The sequence below is a fragment of the Takifugu rubripes genome, chromosome 18 (genome assembly GCF_901000725.2).
Source record: "Takifugu rubripes chromosome 18, fTakRub1.2, whole genome shotgun sequence".
NCBI lineage: Eukaryota > Metazoa > Chordata > Actinopteri > Tetraodontiformes > Tetraodontidae > Takifugu > Takifugu rubripes.
Genome location: NC_042302.1, coordinates 8,498,525 through 8,522,928, shown reverse-complemented (window position 1 = coordinate 8,522,928; position 24,404 = coordinate 8,498,525). Strand labels below are relative to the sequence as shown.

At 47.1% G+C, this 24,404-nt stretch overlaps 1 protein-coding gene across 3 annotated transcripts in view; it reads left to right on the top strand.

The window, feature by feature from the left end:
- Positions 1-945: 945 nt before the first annotated feature.
- tbc1d22a (TBC1 domain family, member 22a) overlaps positions 946-24,404 on the top strand; it is a 61,510-nt gene continuing 38,051 nt past the window's right edge. For 2 of the 3 annotated variants that reach the window (XM_029825357.1, XM_029825356.1), the window contains exons 1-8: positions 947-1,171; positions 1,633-1,689; positions 2,157-2,340; positions 2,434-2,674; positions 4,037-4,219; positions 16,735-16,805; positions 20,275-20,403; positions 22,399-22,464. In XM_029825357.1, coding sequence (XP_029681217.1) covers positions 1,110-1,171; positions 1,633-1,689; positions 2,157-2,340; positions 2,434-2,674; positions 4,037-4,219; positions 16,735-16,805; positions 20,275-20,403; positions 22,399-22,464 — 993 coding nt within the window. In that variant the 5' untranslated portion in view covers positions 947-1,109. Of the gene's footprint in view, positions 1,172-1,632; positions 1,690-2,156; positions 2,341-2,433; positions 2,675-4,036; positions 4,220-16,734; positions 16,806-20,274; positions 20,404-21,941; positions 22,005-22,398; positions 22,465-24,404 lie in introns of all 3 variants that reach the window. The other variant, XM_029825358.1, reaches the window with a different exon arrangement.

Below are 24,404 nucleotides of genomic sequence, written 5' to 3'. Positions count from 1 at the left end.
TCGCCCCCCGCCCATACATTGTTACTTCAAGTCTGTGTGGAAGAGCGGTCCCTAAAAGACTGCGGATTTCCTTAAATTGCTCTGCAGCTCGCAGGATTATGTGGTAACAATGAAATGATGATTAATCCCTGAAAAAATTAAATAAAACATGCCCTATTGTGTTTTAACAAGAATAAGGCTGATTGAATTTGCTGAGGCTTAACATTCATGCATTTATATCAGTGGGATTTTTATAGGTGAAGCTTTTATGTGTGTATTCTTTCGTTCATCTTTTACTTTTGGTTTAACAAAAAACTGCAAAGCTCCGGCATATTTAAGTAATTACCATAATACGCACCAAACTGCAAAGAGAAGCACTGTTATTTTATTCATATTTTTTACAGGAAATAACTGAACCGTTGTTAAACAAAAGAAACCTGTCCACAGTGATAAAAACGTCTTATAATGGTGAAATTAAGGTTAGCGGGGATGCTGATGGAGTGAGAGCTCTCGTCCATCATCCTGTCATCGCACCAGAGAAACAAACGCTGCATCAGCGCTTCCGGTAAACAAACCCACGTGATCTCATCAATCAGTTATTATTGTAGACTAAATAAGCTTCTTCTTCTTCTTCTCCTTCTTTTTGGTTTGGTCCTTCACAATATACATACTGTCGCATTGAGTTTGACTGAGCAGTGACCAGAATAATGAGATCATGACATAAAGATTTTCCATCTGTCAACGAAAATGAAGCAAAAGCCTGCTCATTCACAAATAGTTGAGTCTGCCTGCCTGCCTGTCTCCTGCCTGTCTGCCTGCCTGCCTGCCTGCCTGCCTGCCTGTCTGTCTGTCTGTCTGTCGGTCTGTCTGTCGGTCTGTCGGCCTGCCTGTGACGTCTTGAACTGTTCACGCCATTCAGTGAGCATCTCACTCCTGATTGGCTAAGAACCAGGAAGTGCCAGTCCAGCCAATCAGCGCCTCGTTTGCTTGCCGATGAAGCAGTACCAACATGGCGGCTTTCTGACTTTTGGAGGTGGGATCTGGTGTAAATAAACACAAATTAGACGTTTCATACAGAGCGACAGCGTTTGTGTGCTGGAGTCCGGGACAGGTTGAGTTGTAGAGGGAAAATGTCTACGGACGGAAATAAAAAACAGTTCTGGAAAAGAAACGCAGCCAAGGTTCCTGGCAGGTGAGTGACGTGTTCCCTTCTGTCGGGTAGCCTAGCGTAGCTAGCGTCTAAAGTGACGCTGCCGAGCCACATAAGTCGCTTTCGTTTTCCCCGAAGGCCACGCAACAGCTCCAGAAATCTGCGGGTTTCACATCTCGTTCCACAACAATGTCTCGATTGAACGAGATTCGCAGTCGCGCCTTGTTACTAGAGCCTGACGAAGAGCTATAGCTGCTAACAGTTGCTAACAGTTTTCCCTCACAGTTGTGACAAAGTTGCAACTAGTGATCAATTTAACGTGTTGCAACACACGTAAATGAAGTGGTCACGCTCATACATAAATCTAAAGCTTGTGACATCATACTTAATCGCCGGATTCAAGCATTATCCGGATAGTTGGTGGAAAACAGGGGCTAGCAGGGATAGCTTGACGGCTACCTATGAATTGGTTCATTCATTTCCTTTCCCGATTACTTCCTCAGTATTCAACATGTTTATGGCGCACAGCATCCTCCTTTCGACCCACTTCTTCACGCCAAGTAAGTTTTTAATGGTTGCTAAATCCTGTATTATTGTGCTGGATGAGTCTTGGTGTTTTAAAGCTGACGCTTCGGTGGCTAAGCTAATTCAGCCCCATTGGAGTTAATGCAGAACCCGTTTAGCAAGTTTGCTGGAATTTCCCTATTTAGGCAAACATCTAAACAGCATCAGATCCGATATAGAGACGCCACCGAGGTATCCTGTGCTTTAATAGCAATGCCTATGTTATCAGCTGCGTGTCATCTGTTTGAGGACTAGATTCTCTATGTACTTTGCTTATTATTGCTTTAGTTACTGCTGAGGCTTGTTTCTCTTGCTCCATGCTGCTTTACTTTTTTAAAAGTTGGACCATAGTGTGAATCTGCTTTATGTTCTAATGACTTGAATTGTGTGATAGCAATACAAAGCAAGCAACTGAGTAAAATATACTATTTCAGTCCTGTTAATTGCCATTGTTTTCTTCTAGCCTGATTAAAGCAGGCAACAAGCCTCCTCCCACCACCCCAGGCAAGCCCAAAAAGGCCACCACCTTCCAGGAATTTGAGAGCATCACAAGTGATGCATGGGATGTAGGAGACGATGATGACGAGCTGCTGGCCATGGCCGCTCAGAACCTTAATATTGAGGTGGTCATGGAGACGGCAAACAAGGTAATGCAGCGACACTTCAACCTCAAACTAACGTCTCCGGTGTGTCTGTCAGCAGCACTTTTGACACATCCTGTTTTTCCGTCTACCGCGCAGGTGATTGAAAATCACAGCAAGCAGCAGGAGAAACAGAGGCTCGATGACACAGCAGAGCTAGAACACAGGGAAGAGGATACGCAGGAGGAGGCAGCAGAGGACGAGGAGGAGGATGGTGAAGAGGAGGACAGGTTGGAGGACTCGAACAACCCAGAGGTGTCATTTGCCTCCCAGAGCAGCCCTTACACTGATGGCCGCCTGGTAAAGTCCCACAGTGAAGCTCCAATTGGGTCACCTAAAGGTTAGTGGACACCATTGCTCACCGTCCAAAAAAGGTTGTTGTTTTTTTTGTCTCAGCTGTGAACCCAAAGCTTTTAGGACACAGTTTTATGCTTTAGCTGAGAGATTTGTTTGAGGTGTACGTATTATGCAAAATGTTTGCAGTACCATGGGTTCTGTCCTTTCTTTGTCACAGTTCCAGGCTTCGTCCAAATGCCCTTTTAGAGCTCGCAGCTACACAGAGTCCGATTCTCCCCTGACAATCAATACGTTTTTGAAAAACCTGTTCTGAAAAGCCCTGGCTGATGTTTTTCCTGTTGGAACGGTCATGTCCCCGCTCACCCGCAGCTCACACTGTTGCCGCAGTAATGTCGGAGTCCACGTGGCTCCTGGCGCACCTTTAACTCCTCAGGAGAATAATAATGCCCGTCAGGTACAGCAGAGGAGAGTCAGACTCGACTAAGGACTGCTGGATGAAGTGGCAGATTATGGACGATGATTGGGACAGAGAAACGGTGCTAGCGAGGAAAGTTCTGGCTGCGCTATCGGCCAGGATCTGGATCAAATGGGTTTTATATTTATTAACTCTCACAACTCAAGGGGATAATCTCTAATTAAGGTTGCTATCAAAAGAAAATGTTGTGTAAAAGTGGAGGGTGTTAATTAGGATTGCATTGAAATTAAAATTCTTGGAACACTAAGAACACTAACTAACAGTGTTAGCGTTGTGTTAACAGAAACAAAGGGATAGGAGTAGAGGTTAGTTTACTCGGGGCTTTGTGAGCAAAGCATCTTGACCGTAGTCCTTTGTAGATCAGAGGGGTTTGGGGTGGTTTATCAAGATTATGGGATAGAATTTCACATATCAGGACATAAACATACCTCATACAGTACTGTGGAATTCCATAAAGAAGCGCCGATTAGCTTATTTATGAGCAGATACATGAGAAAACGTACTTGTTAGTGACTGCCCTCCGGGTATGTGGACCTTAATTATTATATTTGTGTTCATTAATGTCGTATTGTCTTATAATGATTGAAGCTATATTTGAATAGAAAGAAAACTGCATTAAAAATGACTTGTTGAAAAGGTTTCACAGCAATCTACTCTTGATTTAATTATTCCAAATAAAACCTCAGCGAGGAGGTTTGCAACGACTTGCTCCTGTAAAAACACTTCAAGAATTGTTAAACAAGGTCATTATGAAGCTTTTCGGTTTCCCTTTTAGTCACATTTCGATGGAAGTGCCGTCGCATCCTTGCTCATCGGTGGTTAAAGATGTATTTACCGAGATGGCGAGCAGCACGTTTGGGAAGGCTTGTTTCGGCGTGTTTATGTTGATGTAACCCTCCGTTGTGTCTCAACTCTTTATCCTCTCTCCAGAGTCAGCAGGGGAGCACGCCGCCCTGCACCGACAGCGCTCTCTTCCCCACAGGCCGCCTGTCATCCCGCTCGTGGCTCGCATGGCTGACCAGAACACATCTGGCACGCCGGCCATGACGGAGAGGGAAGCGTCCCGTCTGGATAAGTTCCGGCAGTTGTTGGCCGGCCCGAACACAGATCTGGGTAAGGCGCGCTCATCCAGACGCCCTCCGCGTCTCCATTTTGTCTGCTTTATTTTGCGAAGCTTTGTTTTGCTTCACGCTCTTGCTTTGCTTCCTCCATCTGTCAGCTGTGCAGCACTTTTAACCACGCAGCAAGTGCGCAAGTGTGCCGCCATCTGTACGTGCAGATTACATGGGGGGAGAAATAGCACTGACAAATGGAAATGAGAGGCCTTTGTCTGAACCCACCAACATCATTTAACCAACCCGAGAGTCTGTCTGCCACCCACATCCTTGTTGACCTCCATCTATAGGGCTCTATTTTTCTCCTTTGAAGCTCTCGTTTAACAACACACTTCCAAAACTGTTTGACAAGTATAGGAAAGACATCAAAGTGCTCAAAAGTGCTGCGTGTTCCAGACAGTGACGGCTGTTATACAATGATAACTAAAGTGTCTGTTGCTGGTGCTTCCTCTCATAGAGAACCGGCTGGGCTGACTCACCGGGCGCTTTACATCCGCTTCCAATCATTCGCACGGAGACGTTGTGTTACCAAAATGAGCGGTGGCATAAAATTCCCATATTCCTGGCTGTGGAGTCCCTTCTCTTACTGAGCCCCTTTCCCCATTAGCTCAGCTCAGGGGTTCCAAACTTGTGTTTTTGGAATGCTGAATTGGAAACTTTGAAGGCGGCAGATTTCCAGATCTGCGCCTCGATCCCGTGTCTGCGCTCCGGGGGCAGCGCTTCTGGCCTCATGGCTCCTTTTTAACCACAGATGGTGTCAGATCTGATGTTTACATGCACGTCTTCCTGGAGCCACAGTTGGAAACATGAGCTGCTCTTCTGTCGAAATGCTTCCTGTCATGGTTAATTAAAAAGAACGACGCCGAGGACCTAATCGCGCCCGCTGCCGTTCGTCACTCCATCAGCCGTTGTCGTTCATGATCTGTATTGTCAAGCATAGATCTTCCCTTTCAATGGAAGGTAGCTCATAATGATTCCAAATTGAATCAGATTTGTGTGTTTAGCCAAACGGATTTTCAGCGTCGTTGGCCGAGGGCCGGAAATTTACACAGCTGATTTAATTAACTTTGAACGACCTTATTCAGCAGCGTCCCGCTCGCCTCTCTCGGCGATTCCTTTGACGAACTTTTGCAGCTGAACAAACATTTGCGAGTGGTCAGCATTAGTCAACGGCGGCCGGCCGTCGCAGGTGCCGCGTCTCCTGTACATCAGCCTCCCCCCTCGAGACGTCAGCTCCCGTTAGGGCCCCTGGGGCACCGCGAGCTGCCCGGCTAAATTTAGGTTAAACTCCACGCCGTCATTAGACGGCTCGGACGGGGGCGAGCGACGCTGCCGGCCGCTGGCAGCGGGAAAGATGAACTTCATTCGCGGGACATGATTAAGCGACGGATCGGGGGGGGGAGGGGGTGCTCGTCGGGAGAGGGCGTATTGGCAGATTGGAAGATGAAAGTTTAATGATCCTCATGGGGAAATTGGGTCATTGTGGCGGCGGCGAATTGGGAAAAGATAAATCTAATTTGACAAAAATGCACATCGGCAACACGGCGAGGTCAGCCTTCACATTTGTGATCCCCACACATCAGCAGATGCTGTCAGACCCGTCGACACCCTCCTGTGTGAGAGGAGCGTGCCCCACTGTCCTTGGGCCGCGAGGACGCGGGTGGCAGGTGATCCATCGGTGGCTTCCCTGGCCTGAGTCGGGTAATTAATTGCCAAAGCAGGAGTGTTTTTGGGCCGAGCCCCCCCCCCCCCCCCGGCCTGTCGGGTCTGCCGCCCTCCAGAGTCCACAGGTGCGTGAGGCTCGGCCCTGCTGGTGGGTGCGTAGACGAGGCTGATTTGGCTCAGAACATGCCAAGTCAGCCCAACTTTTCCTTCACGGCCTCTGTATTGACATCTCCGTTCCTCTCCCATCCATCTGCGTCCACTGAGCCTCGTGACGCGGCGTGACAGCGGCCTGTTAAGCATAAGGTCACGCGGGATGTGATGACCTGTGCATATGTTGGAGTGTGATTAATGCCTCGATCTTCCTGATTTATTCTGGAACGTCCTGAGGAGAACCTGCCCTCGAGGGCTCAGGCGCTAACCCAGAGAATAAGTTGATTGATCATCTATTAGCAAAATCTCCCAGAATGTGTTCACAAGGACATTTCCTGGCAGACTTTTAACATAACATTTTAACAGATTATAAAACCACTGGCTGGCGTCAGCCATAACGATGTTATTACTCCGTGGCAGCTTTACTGCTGTTGCTATGGCAATGGTCTCTTTTCTCTCTCACACAGTTTATACCTACTGTGGCTTTTGCTGCAATCTTTACATCAGGTCGCCTCCACATGTTCACAAACACGTGGCGTATGGATGCACAGCGCAGTAGCTTTGGTGGCGTCTTGCCTGTGTGTGTGTGTCCCTGTCGGGGGTGTGCGGGGCTTTGTTGTTCCTCTTTGGTAATCATCTCCCGACCGCAGCAGCTCCTTCCCTCTTTGCCCTCTGTGCTTCTATAATACACAATCCTCTTACACAGCAGCCACCATATGACAGGCTTACCATCTGCACCATTTGCAAAAGTTAATAGCCGTCATCAAAGAGGGAAGTGGCGGTGTAATTCAATTTAACCCGGTCCTAATGCCTCGTTTGAAGGCACGGCCCGCGCGTGACAATCCCGCCCGTGTGTGTCGCAAGTGCAGGAAAAGGAGATAATACGGCGTTAGTCTGTCTACCTGGGTAAATATCTGGGAAATGTGGCAACTTGACTCAAAGAGGGCTCCGGTGTGGATTGTCAGAGGAGGGTTTCTTTTTGTACGAGACGTCAGTGGCGCCTGAACGCTGTGGAGGAATTAGGAAATGCGCTGTCAGACGTTTTCTCTGCGAGAATTCTATTCTTAGAAAGTGGATGCGTTGGGAAATGCTGGATTTCTGAAGTCGCAGCGGTTTCGCGTTCCCCACCCGCCAATGTTTCATGCATTGTTACCATGGCAGCAGCCTGTGGTACACAGTGTGTTTGGCATGGTTGTTCATGTGTGCTCCTTCCGACTACATCTCCAGGCAAAACACCTGATTTAATAAGGTTGCTCCAACCACCAGCTGTCTCCCATGTCAAAAGCCTCCCAAACTGTCTGGTTTAGTTTATTCATAAGTTCCTCGGTGGTTCAACCATGTGAATTTTTCATCCTCGCTTTTCCAAGTGACGCTTGAGTGAACACACTTGGGCCCCTGGAGTTCACACCTTTCCTCCGTTTCATGTGCAGTGGAAGACTTTTTCCCTTTCTTTCCAATGCCTTAAGTTCCATTTTAATCCTGCAGCTCATTATCTGTTCTCAGGTTAAGGGAATGAACGACACTTGGTTGGTCCTAGCTGGAGGTTTGGTTTTAATTGATGATCAGTTTATGAAAGTCTAATTGTTCCTTAAAGGTGTAACATACGAGGCCATGAAGATTTCCCAACATTCCTCCAAAGCTACAAATGCTAACGTCCATGAAATCAAGAGTAATGTTAAATGAATCCGCGCATTTTCACCCAACTCTTCGGTTTCCTTCGAACCGTTTAATCATTGCAAACCTTTGCATTCTACATTGTAGCCACTCAATCAATTAAGTCAAATCTTCCATGCTAATAGGTAATATTTTAATAATAACTTGACTCGTGGAATGAAATGTTCCCATTCACCGAGCGGTCACTGCTCATTATTTTGCACAGGCTTTAATTTAACAAGAAAGGGCTTCTTTTATTACAACCCTTGAAAATAACAGCTGGAATTCCAAACGATGGCGTTCCTGCACTGTCGTCGGATCAGGTGGAAGCATAAGAAGGCCGGTGTGGCTGTGAGTGCAGCATGTTTTAATGGAGGTATACATTCTTGCCTTAGTGCCCAGAAACAACACATGTACGCACTCACCTGTGCTCGGTGTCCTTACTCACTCCTGGGGGGGCCATCCATCAGCAGGTTTATTCCAGGGGGAGGAGCTCTCTGCAAGAGTCCCATTAGTTTTTAAACCATCTGCTGCCTGGTGCTATCACCGTGTCCTCGGCCATTCAAGACCCTCCTGCAGCATTTCAGTTTAAAAGGAAGGGATTTGAACCTTTTTTGGTAACGATGGCCGCCCCGATTATACTGTTTTAAAAGCACATGGGGTCATCGGCGTATGTGGCTGCAGCTCCTTTCCAGAGACCTCCTTTGGGAAGAAGCTTTGCACCTACAAAAGCCCTGTTGATTTTCTCCACTTTAAAGCTGCCATTCTGCGATGACATCACTTCCCCCCCGACGGCCACAGGCTCCAATTTGGTTCAGGCGCCCGCGGATGCAAATGCCGTCCCCGTGCGAGCTTTTCAGCGGTGTTGCAGAACTTTCTGGGTGTTTTGCCCCAGCGGTTGCGCTCCATCTGAATGATGCCTGAATAGTGCATGGTTCCATCCCGCCAAACGTCTCCCCTCCCGCTTCCATCAGCTCCTTGCTCATCCAGCACTGATTGACAGCGCTTCTCCTCTCACCGTCTTCTGTTCTTTCTACTCCCCCTCTCACAGAAGCGTGCGCACCGACAGGTAGAGCGCCTGTGAGGAACTTTGACAGACACACCCGGAGAAATCCCTTTTTATCCTGCACAACAACCTTTAAATGCGTTAATGTCACGCACGGCACACATACAAATAGTTGTGCTCGGGTTTTAATTAGTCATAGATTTGAAACAGACGCTGTGCATTAGCTTTAATGAGGGTAAATCCCCTCCTCAAAAATAATTTAAAGCAGTTTTACTGAGGTCAAAACTTGAGGGCAACGGTCCAGCTGCGTTTTCTGTTCCAGGCAGGTTGAAAATTTAACCGAAAAATGAATGAATCCTCAACTCCACATTTCTTTTTTTAAATTATTTTTAAATCATTATCAGCGCCTGTGGGCCGGACAGAAGCATTTGGTCTTCTGAAAATTCTTTGTTGTGGAATTTGAAATGAATTGTTGAGGTTTTTCCCAGCTTGGCTCACTGGGGGAAACGGCCACCCACATCAACGGAAGTGAATTGGCTCGGTATAAATCAAACGCTCACTAGCTTGATTCAGCGAAGCCTGGAATTATTTGGAAGTTCTGATCAATCCTGGAGACCCTTTTACATTAGAGGAAGAAGATGGATTGTGATGATTGTGTCTTGAAACACGGTTGAGACGACCTTTCTGACCTTTTTAAAAGCCGCTGTGAGCAAAGGTACACAAGTACGAACTGGACTGTTCCACCTTTAACACCACTTTCCGCAACCCCTGCTGGTTGCGTTGGCTGGTTAATGCAACGCAAACACGGCGCTTGAATATATTTTGCCCTCTGGATGTTTCAAGAGTCATTGAACATTCATTACCTCAGAGGGTCCCACATCAGAGCAGCTGCTGCGGGTGTTCAACAGAAGGTACATGGTGTCCTAATCGCCCCTTATGGTCGCCAGCTTCGCTCCAGCCAAGCCCAAGCGCGGCCCTGGAAGTTCATGCATAATGCAACACAACAACCGGGCAGCCGTTGCCCTTGAGTTCCGTGTTGCTGATGTTACAGGTGCTTTTTCATGCTAGGGAGGGGTTTTGACTTCCTTCGGGTTGGAGACCGTCTGTTCCGTCCCCTGCGGACAAACACCCACAATCCGATCACACCCATTCCAAAGCGGATATGCAATGTTGTGATACTTCTTTGGTCCCAGTAGGAGCGTTTTGTTTTGCCCCTCTTGCGCTTCTGAACGTACACTTTGGGATGATGGCCTGTGGGGTGAATTGTTTCTAAATTGAGTTTTCTCTTTAATGAGTTTTCTCTGTGCGTTTTCTGCCGAGAGTTATTAAAGAAATGTCTTTGACGACGTCGTTTAGAGTTTTTATAGTTGCATATATTGCCATGGATTGGGGGTGGGGGGGGCAGCAAATGCGCTTCACTGTCACAAAAGGCTTGTTTGCACCGTTAACCTTATTCACCGGTGCTGAAGGAGACAGCCAGTCCAGACACTTGCCACCGGAAAAGCACCAGGAACTTTTTTTCCCCCCCTCTTCACAGATTGTGACAAGTGTCCGCTGAGCAGAAACAACAGATTAATTTTCTAAATGTCACGAAGCGCCTTTAGCTTATTCCAGTGGAGCCTGGGCTCGGCTGTCTCATTCCCTATGCACGGAGACGCCCCGGAGTCAGATATGTTTTCTGTGAAAGATGATCTCTCCACACGCTAATGAAATGACATTGGCAATTTAGCCTGTGTGTTAACTATGCATCTGCCGCTCTGACATTACATTTTTCAAGAACCGGCGCCGCATAATCAAGTGCAATAGATAGATTTACTCCATATAATGCTCTGTTGACACGGACATCTCGGGGTTTTTCCATCACAGATCGGTGCATAAAGTGTTTGCAAACCAGGAAGTGGAGCCTGTGTGTGCGGTATTCTGCACAGCACATCTGTTTGTTCCACTAACCACATGGTGCCAAGTAAATATTCACACCCACCATACACTCAAATGCTCCCCTTGCGATGCAAAGTGTTTGACTGGAGGGGACGGGGGCTTTATGGAGTTCACTGCAGCATGGGGAGTAAAGACCATTAGCCAACTCGTGCCCACACCCCTCTTACCCCTGCTCCCTGTAACCCCCTGTAGTGAGATTAATGCCGGGTAGAGGAAATATAACATAGCTTAATTAAGCCAGAGCCCACAAGATTCATGGTCTCATTTCTTTGTCTGACAGTGCAAATGAAGGTTCAAAGGGGGCGAGGAAGAGGAAGACACCATTGACTAGCTGTTAGCGTTGTAATAAATGTAGTGGTGCCTATTCATTCAGGAGTTCACTCTCTGACTTCATTTTAAATGGCTTCCTGTCTCCTGTGTAACCTCGGCTGTGCTGCTGCTGCTACTGCAGCAGCATTAGTAGTAGCAGGAGCAGTAGTAGCAGTAGCAGCATTAGTAGCAGCAGCAGCATTAGTATTAGCAGCATTAGTAGTAGCAGCAGCAGCAGCATTAGTAATAGCAGCATTAGTAGTAGCAGCAGCAGCATTAGTAGTAGTAGCAGTAGCAGCATTAGTAGCAGTAGCAGCAGCTTTAGGAGTAGCAGCAGCAGCATTAGTAGTAGCAGCGGCAGCATCATTAGTAGCAGTAGCAGCAGCATTAGTAGTAGCAGCAGCAGCATTAGTAGTAGCAGTAGCAGCATTAGTAGTAGCAGGAGCAGCAGCAGCATTAGTAGTAGCAGTAGCAGCAGCATTAGTAGTAGCAGCAGCAGCATTAGTAGTAGCAGTAGCAGCAGCATTAGTAGTAGCAGCAGCAGCATTAGTAGTAGCAGCAGCATTAGTAGCAGTAGCAGCAGCATTAGTAGTAGCAGCGGCAGCATCATTAGTAGCAGTAGCAGCAGCATTAGTAGTAGCAGCAGCAGCATTAGTAGTAGCAGCAGCAGCATTAGTAGTAGCAGCATTAGTAGTAGCAGGAGCAGCAGCAGCATTAGTAGTAGCAGTAGCAGCATTAGTAGCAGCAGCAGCATTAGTATTAGCAGCATTAGTAGTAGCAGCAGCAGCATTAGTAATAGCAGCATTAGTAGTAGCAGCAGCAGCATTAGTAGTAGCAGCAGCAGCATTAGTAGTAGCAGCAGCTTTACGAGTAGCAGCAGCAGCATCAGTAGTAGCAGCGGCAGCAGCATTAGTAGCAGTAGCAGCAGCATTAGTAGCAGTAGCAGCAGCATTAGTAGTAGCAGTAGCAGCATTAGTAGCAGCAGCAGCATTAGTAGTAGCAGCGGCAGCATTAGTAGTAGTAGTAGCAGTAGTAGTAGTAGCAGTAGCATTAGTATTAGCAGCATTAGTAGTAGCAGCAGCAGCATTAGTATTAGCAGCATTAGTAGTAGCAGTAGCAGCATTAGTATTAGCAGCATTAGTAGTAGCAGTAGCAGCATTAGTATTAGCAGCATTAGTAGTAGCAGTAGCAGCATTAGTAGTAGTAGCAGTAGCATTAGTATTAGCAGCATTAGTAGTAGCAGCAGCAGCATTAGTAGTGGTAGCAGTAGCATTAGTATTAGCAGCATTAGTAGTAGCAGTAGCAGCATTAGTAGTAGTAGCAGTAGCATTAGTATTAGCAGCATTAGTAGTAGCAGCAGCAGCATTAGTAATAGCAGCATTAGTAGTAGCAGCAGCAGCATTAGTAGTAGTAGCAGTAGCAGCATTAGTAGCAGTAGCAGCAGCTTTAGGAGTAGCAGCAGCAGCATTAGTAGTAGCAGCGGCAGCATCATTAGTAGCAGTAGCAGCAGCATTAGTAGTAGCAGCAGCAGCATTAGTAGTAGCAGTAGCAGCATTAGTAGCAGCAGCAGCATTAGTAGTAGCAGCATTAGTAGTAGCAGGAGCAGCAGCAGCATTAGTAGTAGCAGTAGCAGCATTAGTAGCAGCAGCAGCATTAGTATTAGCAGCATTAGTAGTAGCAGCAGCAGCATTAGTAGTAGTAGCAGTAGCAGCATTAGTAGTAGCAGCAGCAGCAGCATTAGTAATAGCAGCATTAGTAGTAGCAGCAGCAGCATTAGTAGTAGTAGCAGTAGCAGCATTAGTAGCAGCAGCAGCATTAGTAGTAGTAGCAGTAGCAGCAGCTTTACGAGTAGCAGCAGCAGCATCAGTAGTAGCAGCGGCAGCAGCATTAGTAGCAGTAGCAGCAGCATTAGTAGTAGCAGTAGCAGCATTAGTAGCAGCAGCAGCATTAGTAGTAGCAGCAGCAGCATTAGTAGTAGTAGTAGCAGTAGCATTAGTATTAGCAGCATTAGTAGTAGCAGCAGCAGCATTAGTATTAGCAGCATTAGTAGTAGCAGTAGCAGCATTAGTATTAGCAGCATTAGTAGTAGCAGTAGCAGCATTAGTATTAGCAGCATTAGTAGTAGCAGTAGCAGCATTAGTAGTAGTAGCAGTAGCATTAGTATTAGCATCATTAGTAGCAGCAGCAGCATTAGTAGTGGTAGCAGTAGCATTAGTATTAGCAGCATTAGTAGTAGCAGTAGCAGCATTAGTAGTAGTAGCAGTAGCATTAGTATTAGCAGCATTAGTAGTAGCAGCAGCAGCATTAGCAGTAGCAGCATTAGTTGTAGTAGCAGTAGCATTAGTAGTAGCAGCAGCAGCATTAGTAGTAGCAGCAGCAGCATTAGTATTAGCAGTAGCAGCATTAGTAGCAGCAGCAGCATTATTAGTAGCAGTAGCAGCATTAGTAGCAGTAGCATTAGTAGTAGCAGCAGCAGCATTAGTAGTAGTAGTAGCAGCAGCAGCATTAGCAGCAGCAGCATTAGCAGCAGCAGCAGCAGCATTAGCAGCAGTAGCAGCAGCAGCATTAGTAGTAGTAGCAGCAGCAGCAGCAGCATTAGCAGCAGCAGCAGCAGTAGCATTAGTAGCAGTAGTAGTAGCAGCAGCAGCAGCATTAGCAGCAGCAGCAGCAGCATTAGCAGCAGCAGCAGTAGTAGCAGCAGCAGCATTAGTAGCAGCAGCAGCATTAGTAGTAGTAGCAGCAGCATTAGTAGTAGCAGCAGCATTAGCAGCATTAGCAGCAGCAGCAGCAGCATTAGCAGCAGCAGCAGCAGCAGCATTAGTAGTAGTAGCAGCAGCAGCAGCAGCATTAGCAGCAGCAGCAGTAGCATTAGTAGCAGTAGCAGTAGCAGCAGCAGCAGCAGCATTAGCAGCAGCAGCATTAGCAGCAGCAGCAGTAGTAGCAGCAGCAGCATTAGTAGCAGCAGCAGCAGTAGTAGTAGCAGCAGCAGCAGTAGTAGTAGTAGCAGCAGCATTAGTAGTAGCAGCAGCATTAGCAGCATTAGCAGCAGCAGCATTAGCAGCAGCAGCATTAGTAGCAGCAGCATTAGCAGCAGTAGCAGCAGCATTAGCAGCAGTAGCAGCAGCATTAGTAGCAGCAGCAGCAGCAGTAGCATTAGTAGCAGCAGCAGTAGCAGCAGCAGCAGCATTAGCAGCAGCAGCAGCATTAGCAGCAGCAGCAGTAGTAGCAGCAGCAGCAGCAGCAGTAGTAGTAGTAGCAGCAGCATTAGTAGTAGCAGCAGCATTAGCAGCAGCAGCATTAGCAGCAGCAGCATTAGTAGCATTAGTAGCAGCAGCATTAGCAGCAGCAGCATTAGCAGCAGCAGCATTAGTAGCATTAGTAGCAGCAGCATTAGCAGCAGCAGCATTAGCAGCAGCAGCATTAGCAGCAGCAGCAGCATTAGTAGCATTAGTAGCAGCAGCATTAGCAGCAGCAGCATTAGCAGCAGCAGCATTAGTAGCAGCAGCAGCATTAGCAGCAGCAGCATTAGCAGCAGCAGCAGCATTAGCAGCAGCAGCAGCATTAGCAGCAGCAGCATTAGCAGCAGCAGCAGCATTAGTAGCATTAGTAGCAGCAGCATTAGCAGCAGCAGCATTAGCAGCAGCAGCATTAGTAGCAGCAGCAGCATTAGCAGCAGCAGCATTAGCAGCAGCAGCAGCATTAGCAGCAGCAGCAGCATTAGCAGCAGCAGCAGCAGCAGCATTAGCAGCAGCAGCATTAGCAGCAGGGTGAATGCTGGCTTTGCTGGACAGATCAGTCCACAGTTCTGCTCTGGAAGCGAAGATGCAAACGGGCTCCACCCTAACGAAGCCCTGCGGGAGAGAGGCTGGCAGTGATGTCAGAACAAAGGCCGGTCCCTCCTGCCTGAGCTAGCATTCTTTTTTAATTAGAAATGATTCCTATTATCTTGTTCCCTGGTGAATCAGAGAAATGGCAGTGGAGTGCACCCATTCATTTGAACAGAAGTCCAAAAAAGGGATCTGTTTTTAGGTCTGAGACAGTTTGCCCTTTCCTTGCCCCCCCCCCCCCCCCCCCCCCCCCCCCCCCCGACTGCCTGCAGAGCTGCAGCCCCATGAGGAGGCCAGTATATCACTATTGAAGATCTATAGAATCAAAATCAGTTGGGACAGCTTAAGAGTGAAATTTACAGTCAAGGATCTGGCGCAGGAGTAGATCGCTGCTGCGTGAACAAGGTTTCATGCTTTTACTCTGCATTTGACTGGCAGAAAAGCCAGAGCCATTTTATAGCGCTAATCAATACTAGCTGCTCCGGGCCTGGAACGAGTCGAGTAAGAACCCGACTCGTTAATTTATGTATTTAAACCCTGAAATGCAGTTAGAAGCAGGGAGGCTTCGCCTGCTTGTCTTGTTTAATGGTGAACGGAGACCTACAGGCTCCTAAACACAGGGAGCTCCGCCAGTGGGTAACGGATGATTTAATGAGGATGATTGGGAAGTAATACTGCTGAAAAGTGCACGGCTGCATCGCTCCCGGACCCTCAGCTGCCCCGCGGACACGCTGGACCGAGTGCCCACTTGTCATTCCAGCGGACGCTCGTGGATTATTGGAAACAAGTTGAACTCTGGCCGTCGCGAATCTCCAGTTTCTACGACTCGACTGTCATGTCGTATCCTTAACAGACGTCCAGTGTGGAGGAGAAGTGATGCTGCGCTCTTGTTAAGACTTCCTGAATAAAAAGGAAGGAAATATAAGACATTGGTGGTTCAGAAAAGAACAATTTTCTCTTTCCTGGGGTTACTGATGGCCTCCTCAGCCAGTTATCCTCTGTCCTCCACGTGTTCCTGGTACAGATGGAGGAAGGGATATTGCCTGGGTCTAATGTGTATCAAGTTACATTAAGCTCTATTTTCTGGCTCTCTTCATGGACCCAAAGGGAAGCACTCCCCGCCAATTTAAAGTTCAATTTGTACGTTTCCGTCACATTTATTTTACATTATAGCCTCCCAGCCTGAGAAGAGTGTATTTAATAATCCACCTCTATTCCAGCAGATAATTTGAGTCAAGGAATGGAGCGATGGAAAGGGAGTCCAGGGTGACGGGGGACACGGCTTGGGAGGGAGGAGATTGATTGATTGAGAGATGTCCAAAATGACTTGCTGATCCAATAATGGTTTTCAGAATTGCATTTATTTGGGCCAATTTGATGGTAAATGCAGATAGATTGCTATTAGCGGCGCGCGCGCGACGCTTTGGGACGGATCTTTGTCAAAACTAGCTTTTGTTATTCAAAATTGAACCTTGAAGCAAAAAAAAGTTGGAACTTGTTGAGGAAATATAGCCCCTTTAAAGCAAAGGGCACATTTTAATATTCTCGAATGAATCATTAAAGTAATTGCTTGAAGTACAATAACCTTTGAACGGCTACTGCCCATATATGTGGATTTGCCAGGTCCTTCTACGATTACTGAAACATTAAACCCTGTGCTGGGCAGATTGATTCATTTTTAATATCTTTTATACATGTGGGGAATTTCAGGGACTTGACTCGAAGCCCTTTCATTTCAATGTGTGTAAAATCTCTAAATTTACTCAATAAACCAAACCAAAAGTGACCCGCTGAACCTCCCAGATCATTTGTTTCCCATCCACTCGTCTTTTATTGCAGTGAGAAGGTGGCCGAGGCGACTGGTTCACCTCAGCTGCCTCGTGATCTCTCAATGTGTCATTTCAGAAAGATCTTGTGCATTTTTTATAACATCCAACCTTTTTTTTTGTTGTTGTTGTTTTACAGATGAGCTCCGGAAACTCAGCTGGTCTGGAATCCCGAGACAGGTCCGACCGATAACATGGAAGCTCCTCTCTGTAAGTGACAATAAAAGAGCTGGCAGAGTGGACCCGTTAGACAGGAGCCACACACACACGCACACACACACACACACACACACACGCTCTCACTCAAAATTTCCTGCCGCGTTCCCTTTCTTCCCTGTCTTGATTTATGACGCCTGCTCCGAGTTGTGTTGTTTCCTTTTCCCTTCAAACTTCAGTGGGAAAATGAATCGCGAGGCTCCGATAATTTATTCATGAGACATGTGGTGTGTTTACTCATTAAGCCATTGTTGTGGCGTTCCCTTTCTTGTCTGCAGAGAGAAGACTGGCTTCTTTCAACACGGCAACTCTCCCATTAATTACTGCACAATAGTTAATGTCTCACAGAAAAGATGTCATTAGGGGGTGTGTGTGTGTGTGCGTGTGTGTGTGCGTGTGTGTGTGTGTGTGTGTGTGTGTTTATCAAGCGATGGAATGCAGCACTTGACGCAGTTTTTACTTGAGTGTAACGCTCTTGTTGACGGGGTTAAGCGGAATTCAATGAGGCCTCTCCTCTTCTTCACCGTCCTCTTCACTGTTGCCGCGCGTCCACATGGCTTTAACATTCCAGAAGCGTCCCCCTCCCCCCCCCCCCCCCCCCGTCCTTATCTCGGTCGCACCACCGAGGGGTTTTCAATAGATTTGTCGAATTCCAGGGCTCCTGCGGCGTGAATTATCCCAGGGTTAAATCCAGATTTGGGATTAAAATGTGAGCACAGTGTCAAATGCACTCACATCCTCTGAAGTGACAACACTTGACTGCCTCCCCTCTCCTGTCTGTGCCCCCATCTGCTGGGGGGGGGGGGGAAATAGGAAGGATCAGATTGAAAAATAAGGGAAGTTTCCTTTTGGTCAGCACACATTTTGCTTTCCCAGCTTACGCGCCCCGCTGTATTCCATAAACTTTGCCGCGACACCAAATCAAACTTCCCCACTGGTGTCCCTTGTGCCCTTCTTCTGCTCACCAGCTCGCACAGACTTATTTAATTCCCTCTCCCCTCCAGCAAGCGCGCTCGAGCCGCGCTCTTCCCGACTTGACAGTGACAATAAATAAGCTGCGGCTCGGTACTTCTCGCCCAACAAATCAGATTTCTCAACATATCACAGTAATCAGGCAGAAATAGCTGCATTTTTATTGGCTAGCTTGGCAACACGAGGCAGCAGCAGAAGAAGGAACGTTCCTGGTCGCTCCAGGCCTCGGGAATAGAGCTTCATCCACCTCTTATCATTTTAGAAATAATTCCATTTATTTATTTTGCAGCCTGCAGGAAAACAAAGAAATTAAATGGTTTTACTCTTATGTTCCTGCCTGTGGCATCGTGTACTCTTGCTAATGGAGGCAGAGTGTTACACATGAAGCTGGGGAGGAGAGAAACCCGTGGCAATACTGATGAGGCTAAAGGGATGTGCGACGTGGATCAGGATGCCGGGGAAGATGGAGAGGGGACGGCGACAAAAACACACTTTACAACAGCCGATATAATTAGATCGCCCCGGAGTCAAGAACAATGGCATTCTACTTCCTTTATTCATGAGATGATCTCCAATCCTAGTGGCATCTTACAACATCACCAAAGCCTCCTCCTGTCTCTAATCTGTCCTGCAGTTCACCTTTAAACATAACATCAAAGGATAGAATTGTAATAGCGTCATTTTAATTAAAAAGGAACTACTGTGTACACTCTATTTAAAGGTGGCCACTTTAGGGTTTTGAAACACTACCAAGGTTTTCTCTGTGTGCAACATTTATGGGCCTCGAATCGAGTTTTAGATGGAAAAATGGAAGTTGTGAATTAAAAACTCAACTCGCTGCATTAAAAATGGGCACCCAAGGTGACTTGAAGGAATTTCCTTTCATTTTTTTAACGTGCCGAAGTTGTGTTTGCTCAACTTTTGCCCATAGCCTCACAGATTTCTCCCCACATATGCATGCCTCCTAAGTGGGAATCATTTTAAATTGGAAGACCTGCGAAAAAAAATTCCTTTAAAGTCCCCAAATGGCCTCCCAAAGCGACGTTAACGTTTTTAAGGAGCGCTGGCTGAAGTGGAGGGTCCATTAAAGAGATGGAGAGAGTGATGCGTGGCAGAACGTGGAGATGAGCTACACGGAGACTGATTAACAGAAACCTTTCCGCTGCTTCATTGTGCACCAGGTCGAGCTTCACATTAAATCTCCCACCCCAGATTTTCTCATGCACTTTTCAAGCACGGGCCACAAATAATAAATGGAAAATGAGCGCTCAGTTTAATGCAGAAGTGCGTTTAGATCTCGGGCACTTTAAGTCCGTTAAAACCCGATTGCTTATTTATTTTCTTCTATTTTTAAAAGGCAGCTTTTGCTCACTTCCCCCCTTTAACAAGTTTTTCTCCTCCAAAGTCGAACCTTAATAATGGCAGCTGGGTTTTTGCTGCTCCAGGCTTCACTTTAAGTGTTTTGATGAGAAGGTCCTTAAATCCGCTTCGTTTGAACAGAAATGGACATTTCTAAGACAAACCGGCGGGTGGAAACCACGCTACCACCGCAGCCGTCCTGCCGTCGCATTTTAAGAGCATCTGTAATTATTTAGCAGATAAGTCAGTTGTCAAATGTGACCTCCAAATTAAAGCTGCCAGAGAAGCTAAGCTAGCTAAGATAAGTTAGCAGATAAGTCCACTTGTCTTTGGCTGTAATGAACTTCCTGTAGTTTGGACAGACTGGCGACTTCATTAAATACCCTCCCTGCCTGCAGGTTGTGGTAGATCCAGTCATAAATTATTCTGTCTGTAACTTTTGGCACTTTTGCTGTAAAGTGTTTACCTCTAACTTATATGAGCAAGGCTAACGCACTTAGCGTGAGTGAGCTTCACACTCCAGCTCCCCTGGCCCAGATGTTGGAGTTTACTTTTCAGACTGATTAAATCAACCCAGCTCTCCGTCTTGGCCCGACACATCGGGCTGAAGAAGTCTGAAGGCTTAACAACCACTAAACGTAATAATGGGCTGCGGCCTTCACAGCTCGCCGTCAAGTTGGAGACCCGATGTGAGGATTTGAACTTGATGAATATTTGAGAGGCCCAGGACCCAGCTGGTGCCTTTAATAGACCGAAGTTCTGTTCAGACGGCTTCTCTTTCGCCGCGTTGCGTAAGACTGGCCCGCACGAGGAGGCGGCACTTTGACATGAAATGTCTGACAGCTGCACACAGGAAAAGGTACATCCCAGAAGAGGCAGGAAACATTTGGTTAAGCAGCAGGAAGTTTTCTTTGGAAGGAGAAGTGTGTAATGTAGCGTATTCCCAGGTGGTGGAATTTGGCTCGTGCTTAAACTCGGCCAAGAAATTCATGCAAGTCAGAGTTTTTGAGGACACGAAGCCTGATTTAATAAAATATACGGCAGGAAAGTGCACGGAAATCTAGATGGACCAAGATAATGAGCCTCGGGTTCGAGTGTTTTTCCAATCACATCGAGTGTTTCCTCCTCGCAGGGTTACCTCCCAGCTAATGCGGAGAGGAGAGAGAGCGTCCTGAAGAGGAAGAGGCACGAATACTTCGGCTTCATCCAGCAATATTACGACTCCCGCAACGACGAGCACCACCAGGACACGTACAGACAGGTACAGACGCGCTCGCCGGGCCTCACATTTGCTTTGTTTTTGCAGCCTTTTTTTCCCCCAAACAACAGACTCATTCCCAGGAGGTGAGGGGCGGAATAAAAGATGAACCTCAGCAGGTGTTACTAATGCATTCCCCCAGCACAAATCCAGGACACCAGCCTTTTTATGTCTGCCTATCTCTATCTGTATCTGTGTCTCAACAGGATTCCACACCCAAAACAGGATTACCCAAAGCAATTCCATCCTTTTGTCCCCTCTCTCCCGTCACCTGTTGCCCCTGCGTCTGTCTGTCTGTCTGGCTGGCTGGCTGGCTGGCTGGCTGGCTGGCTGGCTGGGACGAAGAGAAGAGGGTTGCGATCTGTTTGCTTCTCCGATAAATATTTTTCTATGCAAATAATTACGTTAATCGTGCTCCTCTCCACCAGCTTCCCGTCCTGTCTGTCGATGAGACCCGTCAAAGTGGGCTTTCAGAGGCAGAATCCAGGCCGCCCTGATATCCTGTCCAATTTCCCATTGATCTCCACTGTTCCGTGCCAGAAAGCTGGCACACTTTGTTTTGATGATTGGATCATTTCTTGTTTTTTCCCTGCCAAGATCTGCTTGTTCTAACACCATTTCTGTCGACGGAGTGACTTCTGAGTCCCGTCTCCTCCTCGGTGTGATTATATATTATACAAATGTTGGTGAAACTCAAGTTGCAGATGCAAATATAGCGCTACTGTGCTGTGTGTGTTACAACAGGTATATGTCCTGTTTATCTGCACTCACATGGGAAGCCGCTCCAAATCTATCCATCTGTCTCTTTGTGTTCCTCCATCTGTCTCTTTCATATATTTGTTTATGTTGTTGGTACCTTGCCTAAAACAGCTTGTGGGTGCATGCATATGCATATGGCTGCAGCCATTGTCGAAGTCCCAGTTTGCACTGCGAGCTATTTGAGGCGCTGCTGCTGTAAAGTTCCATCCCAGGAGAAAAAGAGGCGGGAATTAGCTTCATTCTATTTTTAAGGAACATGAATATGACTGTAATCATGCAGGCGTTAGATCCTGGGAGCGAGACTGTCCTTTGAGTTCACGAACGCTTTACCGCCACTAGGGGGCGCTCACATTTGCTGCAGTGGAAGCCTGTTATATTCTGGGGTTATTGGCTCTATTTGCAACTTTTACAGGAACATTTAGCATTAAAAACCAACTCAAATGGGACATTTATTGTTATGAGGTTGTTGAAGCTGCAGTCCCGGTGTGATTGACAGGAAAAGCGCGGCAGATTTAATGCCCTAACACACACGTTAATGAATTACAATTTTCTGTCTGCCGACATATGACATTATCATCACATTACTTTTCACATATTGCCACATAGTGTGATCAAAGAGAAATAGAATTTTTTAAATTAACGCTGCTGGGGTTTCTGATTTGACTACAAATTCTGATTTGACTACAAATCAGAAACAATCTGTGTGTGTGAGTGTGTGTGTGAGTGTGTGTGTGAGTGTGCACATGTGTATTTAACACATTCTTCTCCCGTGTTGCTGTCAGATCCACATAGACATTCCCAGGATGACTCCTGAGTCTTTGGTGCTGCAGCCAAAGGTAACAGAGGTATGTGGACCAGGCAGACGGGACGGTGATCACATGGGCGCCCAGGGCGTTTCCGGCCGGCTCGGCTCCAGCCGCCGTCCTGCGTCCGTCCGTCCGTCCGGCCTCTCCGATTCTCCGATGAATCTGCCTGCCTGTCGCGTTTGCTCAGACACTCTGAAACTGGGTCAATGTGGTCCAACAAACGCTCTGTGGAAGTCGCAGACACGTTGGCGCACGTAAACATATTCAGGATCACGTCTGCCACCCATTTCAGAGCAGCGCCCCCTTCCTGTTTACCTTCAATCAAGGAGACGATCACTAACTGTTGCCCTGCCTCCGTGCCTCTCCATATTGCCGTGATCCGTGCTAACCTGCCCGTTGCCTGTGTCTGTTTTCTCTCTCTTTCTCTCTGCAGATTCACATTGACATACCGAGAACTAATCCCCTTATTCCTCTCTTTCAACAAGCTTCTGTCCAAGAGGTGAGACTTCCTCCCCGGGTGCACACATCACCTCCCTCAGTAGAGTCTCCCCCCTTCTCATGATCAGAGAAAAAGATTCTTTGTCCTGTTGGTGCTCATGCTCCTGCCACAACCCTCATCGTAGTTGCATTATCTAGCGCCACGATTCAAATCAAAAGTTCCTAATTTTCACAGAGGAAAAGAGCCACAAACAACCTTTCTTTTAATCTACAGTGTTGCTTCAGCCTCCCATCATCCTGGCCAGAGCATCCGGTGCTTCAGTCTGGGTCAGCAGGACTTCTATTATCCCAGGAGACCAATTGGAATTGAATTTTCAGTCCAGTTGGCCCAGATTGAAGCACTCGGCTACATCTGCAGCGGTCGATCACTTAAACTGTGGTTGCTGCAGAGTGAAAGGCATCGTGTACACTGTCATAAAGACAACAGCAGATTTCCATTTTGTTGCCCGTCAGTTTAAGGCGGGGGCTGATTCTACTGCGGCACACTGCATGTCCTGCATGAGGGGCCACTCACTGAATTAAAAACAAAGGATACAGAAAGTGATATCTGCAGTCACAAACACAATCAGTTAGAAATACCCACCCTGCATGGTCAGCACACTTTTGTTCTGCCAGGACCTTTTTTCATTTGGGTGCTTTGTCTTCGGGGAACTAAGAGCTCATTGTCTCCAAACCTCTCTGAGATCCAAGGCTGTCTGGTATTTATGTAGTTGCACACGTGCTTTGCTGTTATTTGCAGCGATGTTATTTAAATACGCGTAAATGTGACAGGAGGAAATATAGAAATGTGTCGTCCAGCCAAATTACACAGGAGCGATATTCCGGACTTTTCCCTGGAGTTTCAGCTCCGTCTCCCACACGTTCCTCCTCATCGCCCGGTCAAATGCAGCGTCTGTGGTCATGGTTGCCCAGGTACCACCTCAAAATCACCTCTGTTTCATTTCCTTTACCCCACCCCCCCACCCCTCCCCCACCGCTGGGGAAAAGACTAGAAAGATGGCGTCAACATTTTGTTCCACTTCAGGGATCCAGAAGCAATTTAGCGTTAATTTTGTAAGTCTTATTAGTTTGACTCTGTCTTGTTTTGCAGAACGTTGCACATTTGGAGCAGTGCTGATAATAAGCAAAAACACCTTTTCAACAAGAAAAGAATGAAAGAAAAAAGACCGATCACTCGTCTTTTATCTTAATATAGTTTGGTGCACAATGCTTCGCAGTGTGTTGTGTGTGGATGCAATAGAGCGTCATTTCTCAGAAGTTTTAGAAAATTTTAATTTCCTCTAATTGGGCTGAACTCTGCTCTAACAAAGCACAGAAAGAAAACAACATCTGTTAGCTTGATGTCGTCACCTGCCTTTTCAGGAGCTCATTAGCTTGGTTGACAGTCAGAAATGATGCTTGGGTGACATCTGAGGCGGAACAGATACGTGAGCCTGGCAGAGTCGCTGGGGGCTGGTGCGTGAACTGGTTCCCTGTGTCACGGACGGTGTGAGAGGCTACCTGTGTTAGCCTCTGAGGCCGTTCCCCACTGCCCCACCGGCATCAGCGTCCCCTTGATATAGGACGAGGAGGGGGATGTGGGGAGACGACCAGAGATGTTTCACGTAGCATCTCTGGCCGTTTTAATGTCGATTTATTCACTTTTGAAAAAGATACATGACATCACTGCCCCCATAACCATGTTTCCAGAAAGCGTACGCTTGGGGTGGGGGGGGTGAGGGTTTGTTGGGAGTCCAGGCCTGTGAGAGTCATTGCGGTCGGCAGCTTTATGAATTAATCCATACCACAGACGGAAAGTAAAGGAGGAAAAAAAGGCAAACTAAAAACAATACTGAGATTAAAAGCGGGGTGGATTCACCAGGGAGGAGAGCGAGAAAGTGAATAATGATTTGACAAAGGGCAAAAGCAAAGCAGAAATGCTTCAAAGTGAACCGCTATTGT